This window comes from Chenopodium quinoa, unplaced genomic scaffold (genome assembly GCF_001683475.1).
Source record: "Chenopodium quinoa cultivar QQ74 unplaced genomic scaffold, ASM168347v1, whole genome shotgun sequence".
NCBI lineage: Eukaryota > Viridiplantae > Streptophyta > Magnoliopsida > Caryophyllales > Amaranthaceae > Chenopodium > Chenopodium quinoa.
In genome coordinates this window covers 931,172-940,292 of record NW_018745470.1, presented here as the reverse complement: position 1 = coordinate 940,292, position 9,121 = coordinate 931,172, and the positions used below count along the sequence as shown (strand labels likewise).

General features: G+C 33.4%; 2 protein-coding genes across 5 annotated transcripts; both read left to right on the top strand.

Moving 5' to 3' along the window:
* LOC110715076 (phospholipase A1-IIgamma-like) lies at positions 1-2,650 on the top strand. Its single transcript, XM_021893652.1, has 2 exons — positions 1-696; positions 1,505-2,650. The coding sequence occupies exons 1-2, from the start codon at positions 79-81 to the stop codon at positions 2,123-2,125; spliced, it is 1,239 nt and encodes a 412-aa protein (XP_021749344.1). The 5' UTR covers positions 1-78; the 3' UTR covers positions 2,126-2,650.
* Positions 2,651-2,925: 275 nt separating this feature from the next.
* LOC110715083 (protopanaxadiol 6-hydroxylase-like) lies at positions 2,926-9,027 on the top strand. Of its 4 annotated transcripts, XM_021893663.1 has the most exons (5): positions 2,926-4,012; positions 4,459-4,646; positions 8,130-8,241; positions 8,502-8,594; positions 8,698-9,027. In XM_021893663.1, the coding sequence occupies exons 1-4, from the start codon at positions 3,079-3,081 to the stop codon at positions 8,561-8,563; spliced, it is 1,296 nt and encodes a 431-aa protein (XP_021749355.1). In that variant the 5' UTR covers positions 2,926-3,078; the 3' UTR covers positions 8,564-8,594; positions 8,698-9,027. The 4 variants fall into 4 exon arrangements, 2 of the variants coding, with proteins under 2 accessions (XP_021749355.1, XP_021749354.1); XR_002510207.1 differs by lacking the exon at positions 8,130-8,241; XM_021893662.1 differs by lacking the exons at positions 8,130-8,241; positions 8,502-8,594; positions 8,698-9,027 and adding an exon at positions 5,120-5,812.
* Positions 9,028-9,121: the final 94 nt, after the last annotated feature.

Below are 9,121 nucleotides of genomic sequence, written 5' to 3'. Positions count from 1 at the left end.
TTGCATAAATTATGCATAAATCTAAGTAGTTCCATTTTATACATTTTTTTTTTTTTCAATAAGCAAGTAAATTTGGCCATGGAAAAAAACAGAAAGATGAACTCTTCTCATCACATTGCAAAAACATGGAAAAAATTAAGTGGTGAAAACAATTGGGAAGGCCTCTTAGACCCCCTCGATATCGATCTTCGAAGATACATCATTCATTACGGAGAAATGTCTCAATCGACTTATGATACATTCAATAGCTCAAAGAAATCAAAATATGCTGGTAGTAGTTTTTTTTCCAAGAAAAATTTCTTCTCAAACGTTGGTCTAGCTAATGGAAATCGGTACAAGTATCGCGTTACAAGATTCTTGTATGCAACTTCAGGGATAGATTTGCCTGATGCCTTCATTTTTAAGTCATGGTCTAGGGAGGCATGGAGTAAAGAGTCCAATTTTATAGGGTATGTGGCGGTGGCGGAGGACGAGTCCGTGGAATTGTTAGGGAGGAGAGACATTGTTATTGCTTGGAGAGGGAGTATTCAGTCGTTGGAGTGGGTTAATAACTTGCAATTTCATCTAGTTCCAGTTTCCGATATTCTTGGAGACGATGATGTAGGTGATAAGGCTAAAGTACATGAAGGATGGTACTCAATTTATACATCGGATGATCCTAAATCCCCATTCAACAAAACTAGTGCTAGAAATCAGGTAAGATAAGTCCTTTGAACATCTTTTTTTGATGCATAATAGTAAGGATTTTTTGTGAGAAGGACTTTTTGTGAGAAACTACCTAATAGAACCTAAATTTTGTGAGAAACTATCTAATAGAACCCAAATTTTGTAAGAAACTACCTAATAAAAGGTAAAATATTATAAGATACTACATTTGATCGAATTTCCACTTTTGCTTAATTTTACAAAGTTGATCCATCATAAAACACATAAACACCGCCCCCAAAACCATCCTGAGGGTTGGTTTTCAAGGTACGTGGTAAGGTTATTTTCGGGGTGCTTGGAGGATATTCTGAGTTGGTGAGGGTAGATTAATTAGTGCATCAGGAAAGTGGTTTTTAGGGTTAGAGATGTTGGTTTAGGGGTTAAAAGGTGGTTTATGTGTGGTGGAGGCAATTTTGAGCAAATTGTGTTAGTTTTGGGAATGAAAAGAGTGGTTTCGAGAGTGTTTTGAGGTCGGCCAACAGTGAAAATCTGGTATGGGTGGTATTTTATAACATTTTACCTTTTCTTAGGTAGTTTTTACAACATTTTACCTTTATTCGGTAGTTTATAATAATTTTATTTTATTAGGTTATTTCTTATAAAATTTAGGTTTTATTTGATAGTTTTTGAAAAAAAGTCCTAATGTTTATAAAGTTTGCTCACTATTCATTTTACATTATTCACACATATTTTGTTGACTGCATGTCTTTTATAGTGATTGCATAAAGATAAGTATATATATAGTCATGTAAATTTTGCTTACTTATTATGTCATTATTCTTGGATGGATTTAATATAGGTTCTACTTGAGATTCGAAACCTAATGGAACAATACAAGAATGAAGAGGTTAGTATAACAATAACAGGCCATAGTATGGGAGCAGCACAAGCTACACTAAACGCGGCTGATATTGTTGTTAACAATCTTAACAAGCCTAAAAGCTCCCCTGGAAAATCATGCTTAGTAACAGCCATATTATTTGCTAGTCCTCGAGTTGGAGACGCCAATTTTTTAAAGTTCTTTTTAAAATATGACAACCTTAAGATCTTAAGGGTACGTAACAGCCTAGATGTCGTACCACACTACCCACCTATCGACTATGTCCATATCGGAGAGGAGTTGGTCATCGACACAACTAGGTCACCGTACTTGAAGTTCCCCGGAAATTTAGTTACTTGGCACAACTCGGAGATCTACTTGCACGGCGTTGCTGGATCTCAATGTGGTGAGAAAGCATTCGAATTGGTTGTAGATCGTGACATTTCGTTAGTAAATAAACATTGGGATAATTTAAAGGATGAGTTCCTCATCCCTGTTGGTTGGTGGATATTGAAGAATAGGGGCATGGTTCAACGGTCGGATGGATCTTGGGTATTGATGGATCGAGAGATGGATGATGATGAAGACTTTGACCTTTGAATGTAGCTTTTAGTTAACCTTCATCAATGTTGAAACCCCATTTGTTGCGCACATGTGAATTGTTCCACATTGGTTTTAAAGAAACAAAAAGCAGTTTATAAGCTATAGGACTTAGCTTCCGTTGATTTTAGTGAAGAATCTCCGTTGAACGGCACTCCTATTTGTTGGGGCTTTGGATCACCCAGGCCCATTTTGTTATTAATGGAACAAGTTTTTTTTTTTTTTTTTTTTTTTTTTTTTTTTTTTTTTTTTTTTGACAAAGGAGCAAGTTAGTTGGAAATTTGGATATGTATATTTGAAGATTGAAGAATTCATGAAAGTTTATTTATTGATATTTAAATTGGAAATTTTTTTTATATTATTCTATTTAACTATTGATTTTATTAATCATTTTAACTTTTAATTTTTTTTTATGAAATTGATGAATATCTTCTTTTTTTTTCTTCTTCTTAAGATATTTGTGTTGAACAGTATCTAATACACGACTTTAAACACTAATGTTTTCAATCATACTACAAAGATATATTGTCAATGCATGCATCAATAATATAATAATTAATGCACAACAATCAAACACATTACATGCATCAAACGCAAAAGAAGAAAACCAATTTTTTAGCCACTATTTCCGTGTAGCAAAAGTGAGTAGGCTTCATACCATATCATGGCAAATGTGCTTCACTAAACTCATGCCAATGATCCAGCTAGTTCATGATAAAAACATGCACAAATTATTAGTCTCAATTTTTTTTTTGAATTAAAGAAGTAACATTTCAATGGGATTGGATTACCTAACAAACCGTAAAGAATATCAATATTATGAATTATTATATGTTCACAAATTGAGTATTAGTACAAAAATTAAAATTAATTCAACATGATCTAGTTTATCTAGTATACTAATCCAACTAAAGATCACCTACACATAATCAAAATTGAATAACAAGATCATAATGACTTCAATTATTTTCTTAGGACTTGTCTTTACAATTTTCCTTCTCTTCTTTCGCAAGTCTAGGAAGGTCAAGCCTAGCAAAAATCTTCCTCCGGGTGAAACCGGCTGGCCGATTCTTGGTGAAACCTTAGATTATGTCCGACGCCCTGCTGAATTTATACGTGATCGGATGGTAAGACACTCTCATGATGTCTTCCAAACTTCATTGGCAGGGGAAAAAATCGCGGTATTTTGTGGTCCATTAGGTAACAAGTTCATATATTCAAATGAAGATAAATTTAAGCCTTGGTTACCTCACACCTTTGTGAAAGCTCTCTCTTTGAAATCAATTGATCGCGATATCCCATCACTTAAATTATTCGTTGAGCAATTACTTAACTTCCTTAAGCTCGAGTCCTTGCAACAATACGTTCATGTTATGGATTCAAAGACACGCGATCATGTAGAGATGTATTGGGTGCCTTACGACGAAGTAAAGGTTCAATTTTTATCTAAAGAGTTCACCTTTGAACTAATTTGTCTCTTGTCGTTTAACTTCCATGAGATAGATCAAGTGAAGGAATTAGCTGAACGTTTTAATACTTTGGTTAAAGGGCTTTTGTCCGTGCCTGTGAATTTGCCTGGTACGCAATACAATCGGGCTATGAAGGCGTCGAAAGCTGTCCGAGACAAGCTTATTGATTTAATTAGAAAGAAGAAATTGGCATTGTTAGAAAATGGTATGCACAATCGCGATCAAGAGATTCAAGACGACCTATTGACTCGAGTGCTAAGGGCTTCGGATAAAGAAGGCGTGGCTTTTGAAGACGACGAGTTAGCTGGTCTAATTCTTGGTGTCTTGTTTGCTGGATTGTATACTTCAAGCAGTGCAATCACATTTGTTATTAGTCACCTAGCCGAATATCCCCATGTTTATGCTAGAGTTTTACAAGGTACTTCCTCCGTTTCTTTTTAGTTGACACGTTTCTTTAGTCACGTTTGCTAATGCACAAATTCAATCAACAATATCTATAATTATCGATAAGAAAAAATTATATAAAGTTGATATTTTGAAAATACTACGTTGTGACGAAGCTAACAAGATCTTAATATACCATATTTTTCTTCACATATAAATCACAAATATGGTCAAAGGGAGTTGTATGAATACTGCTAAAGTCAAAACGTGTCAACTAAAAAAAACGGAAGTAGTATGGTGTTGCAATATCATTATACTCCCTTAGTTTTATTTTAGGTGGTGTTACAGTTTGATCATCAGAGAATTGAACATAACATTTTTTTTTTCTACTAACTATCATTTATTTCTGATTCCTAACCCTTTTTTTGGGTTGATTGTATGTAATTGTTTTATTTTGCTACATACATCTTCTATCACAAGAACAATTGGCGATTGCGAAATCAAAAAGGAAAGGGGAGCTATTAACTTGGAAGGATATTCAAAAAATGAAGTACACTTGGAATGTGGTATGTGAATCTATGAGACTGATACCACCGGCACCCGGAGGTTTTAGAGAGGCCATAACTGACCTCTCTTATGCCGGCTTCACAATTCCAAAGGGATGGAAGGTATGAAATTGAGTACAAGAAAGAAATTCATGAATTACATTAAAGCTAAGCTTTCCACAAATACACTTTCTCATCTCATTTTAAATTGACACATTTCTTTTATCATGTTTGATTTACCATTATATATATTCAACTATATATTTTTTTTAATTTCTTTCAAAAAAATAATATTTTTTTTTAATTGTTGATTGTCAAAGTCATAAAAAGTCATTTTGAAACATAGTCAAAATGTATCAGTTAAAGAAGTCAATTTTATGAAAGTGTCACGCCATGATGGTTCGATTGCATTAAGTAATGTACTTATACAAAACTAATAACCTAGCTAAGACATACCATAATATTACTAAACTATTTACGAAGAATCTAAAGAAATATTAATAAAATTATCAAAAATAATGATTTAAGTACATATTATATCAATATAATTCTTATAATTATTCTTTTGTACTATTTTTTATGCTTTGATTAAATAGGTTCACTGGAATTTTTATTCAACTCACAAGGATCCAAAGTATTTTCCAAACCCGGAAAAGTTTGAGCCTTCAAGATTTGAAGCCACAATGCAGCCTAATACATTTGTACCCTTTGGAAAAGGGCAACATATGTGTTATGGTAATGAGTATGCTCGAATTAAGATCCTTGTATTTTTGCACAACGTTGTAACTCGATTTAGATTGTCCAAAGCTAATCCTGATGAGAAATTAATCTATACCCCAGATCCAGTGTCTGCTGAAGGCCTCCGAATTCGCCTTCTACCTCATTAGAATGATTAGAATATAGAGAGCAGATATAATAACACCAGATCAAGTTATAGTGTATGTATGTTTTTTTAGATTGTGTCATGTTGAAGTAAAACCTTCTAATTGATATCAAGGGGCTCATTTGTGATATATAATACTGAAATAGCTAGCTACTTTACTAAAGCTACTTGTGAGAAAGGTCCTTTTAAATAGATGTTCTTGTTGTAGAGGTCTTTTAATAATAATAATAATAAAAAAAATAAAATAAAATAAAAAGGTGCCACTAAAAGTCTTTTTATCGCACTTAGGTTGTGGTGAGGGTCATTTAACCGGATTCCGACCATTGACTTTTTTTTATCTGGCTAAAAAAAAGTCTCGTGTGTTGCACGTGACCACTTAAAATCCTTTTCCCCTCTTTTCCCAATTCCCCCCCTTATACCTTGCTCAATTTGTCTTCAATTTTAATGTAAAGGACTAGAATCAGATTTTGATAACTTTTATTCTCAACATAGGTTTTGTGTGACTGTTGAGGTTGTTGATGATTAACTAGTAGAAAAAGGCTCATTTGCGTCGCCATATTTGCGTCACTCATTCTAAAGAACGAAGCAAATGTGTATTTTTACCATACTTTAAAGTTATTTGCGTCGCTTGTTATTAAAGAAGCGACGCAAAAAACAAGTGTACGTTAGCTTTCTATCATTTGCGTCGCTCTTATTTATTGAAGCGACGCAAATAATAAACTTATTTGCGTCACTCATTTACTGACAAGCGACGCAAATAAGGCAGTGAATAAATTGCGTCACTCTTTTAATAAATGAGCGACGCAAATAACAAATTTTCAGCATTTCAGTTTTTGTTATTTGCGTCGCATTTTTATTATAAAGTGACGCAAATAACTCTGTTGCACTTTAGGTTACCCATTCTGCGCTTTTTTGACCTTAGCTTTTCACTTTCACTAATTCACTAAACAGAGTTGCTTAATTTTGACCCTTCAATCCAACAAATTCGCCCAAAAAACACCCACAAATTCGCCCAAAAAACTGCAATTCCCCAGCAAATTCAACATCCAAAATCGCAATCAAGTTCAACACCCATAATCGGCAGCAAATCCGAGCAATTTCGAGCAAAAATTTAGACCAAAAACCCTAATTAATTCGAACCCTTAAACCCCAGAAAAATTGATTATTTTCGACCAAAAATCCCCCATTTCGAGCAAAAAATGTACTCAATTCCATACGAATTCGAACCCTAAAAACCCCAAAAATTCAATTAAAAATCCTGCTGAAAAATTGCGAGCAATAACTGATATTTTCGAGTGGAAAAATCGCTTAATTTCGCCCCCAAAAACCCGAGGAAGTTCAAGCAAATTACATTAATGTTGAATTTTTGAATTTTCCAGTGGAAAAATCGCTTAATTTCGCCCCTAAAAATCGATTTCGGCTCGACATTGTTGAATTTTAGAATCAATTTCACCTATGGTAAGATTGCTTCTATTTATGTTCAATCTTTTCATGGTAGATAGAATGTAGCATTTAACTTGAACAATGACTTAGTTTAATTTCAGGTTTAGTGTTAGTTCACTAATTAGAATTTATATGGCAGATTTAATTGAATTTTTATAATTTTCAGTCATTGAATTTTCATTTGAGCATATTGCATACTTGTGAATTTCAGTCATTGAATTTTTGAAGTCAATTTTCATCTGAGCATATTGCATAGTCATTGAATTTATATGGCTGTTTTGCAATATACTACTGGTTGCTTGTTTGCATCTTTGAACTTTAAGAATCTTGCTGTCAAATGTGGAACTTAGTTCATGTATCTGGCAATTATATAATTGCTGTTCAGGTGCTTGTCTCTTCTGCATTTACTTGTTGTGGTGTATGATTAATGTTTAAATGTTGGTGGTCTTACATATTTTACTGAATACAGATTTATTTTCTCCATGTAGGCATTTCTTGTCACTTATACAATTTAGTTGCTGATTTAGTGGCTTTATGTTATTTGATTTGTTGAAAATCTCTTCCTAGATCCATTATTTAGCCATTTCTTGTGTTATGGAAGGGCAGCAGCAGTTCAGTTATGTGTTTGGGGAATATTGAGATAGATGGGGTATTGTTAGTCATGATGCATATTTTGAGGAAGGTGTTTGGGTTAGGTGTACTTTTATATGTCATGATACATGACAAGAAATTGAACTCTGTTATTCATTTATTGGCTTTAAAGAGCAAAGAGATTATGCTTGCCGTGTTACTTCTCCCACTATTTTCTTACAGCTGTAGAATAGCATAGTCATTTGATCATATTGCATAGTCCCTAAAAACGGTTACCGGCATACCCAAGCCTAAATAGCATAGTGAATAACGCATGAATAAATTGTTAACTTTGCAATTTAAGCCAGTAGTAACTTTTAAAAACTAAAAAACCGAGAAGGCATTGCATGATAAGCCAGGCCTCTAGCTTATGTCCTAATAGAGAAGTGATATTGTAATTGGAATGCTAGGCTTAATCATCTGGGATCTTTTCAATATTATGTACGGTATAATTATGGAGCAAATATTGAACTTTTTCTCTTTGGGTCTTTGACCTTTAGAAGTAGGCTGATACTTGTGAAGGTATCACAGCCTCACAGGTTATGTACTCAGCCTTAGTTTTTCTCTCGCGTGTAGGAAATTGTCTTTTACTTTCTCTATGTAGTTTAGTTAAGTAAGGAGCTTATTATTACTTCATGTTATTGGCGTAGGAGTGCAATCAACTTGACATAGTTGTTCACCTGCAAAGCCTGCTTTTATGCGATCTGTTCTTCCACCCAGTGAAATACTATTGCACTGTTCAAAGCCTGGATACAATTTGCGGTAAAATTTTTTTGGGGCTTTTTTTTTTTTTTTTGAAATACCATGGTTTCTTTGAAGTTTCAAACTTCAAACTAAAGTAATTTAATAGATTGTGTTCTTTTACTATGCATAATTGTTAGTGCTCCATTTGTTCTGCAAATTTGTTTGCATTTAGTCTGTAGATTTTTACACTTGCTGTTTTGCAATATACTACTGGTTGACATCTATGATTCTTTGAATGTCTTATTAAAATTATTTTTTATCATTTAATTTTTTTGTAGGCATCATCATAATGAGCGATGGGAAGCACGAATTGGGCGCGTTATATGTACGAAATACTTGAACATCACCATAGCAGTGAAGATCTTATTCAGGTATGAGTTGTCAAATATTTCATTTTTGTTTGATAAATACAATTTGATGTTAGCTACAATCTTGAATTAAAACTTTCCTCTTGTATATTTGTTGTGTTGATAGGATTTTTCAAGAACTACACCGTACACCGAGGAGGAGATAAATGAGATCCGAGATATTTGGGCAGAGTATTTTATATGTAATGTTGAACTTTAGATTTACCACTTAGCGCATGTTTGACTCTTGTTTTGGATTATAGGCTTGAAATGAAGTAATTTGGTTAATTGGTGTTGGGATGATGAGTATAATGTCTATGATATTGAGATGTAAATTATTGGACAGGTTGTTAATATAATGCCGTCATTCCCAATTTTATGGGTAGGCCAAATTACAAAGGAGACTCTGCCGAAATTTACATTTGCATTATTCAATAATATTGCATTTTAATTTCAATTATATTAGTGTTAGCATATTACTTTATACCTAGGAAAACAGGTACTACAAACATATACAAGGCAATTATTATATTATAATTAAAAAAAAAAAA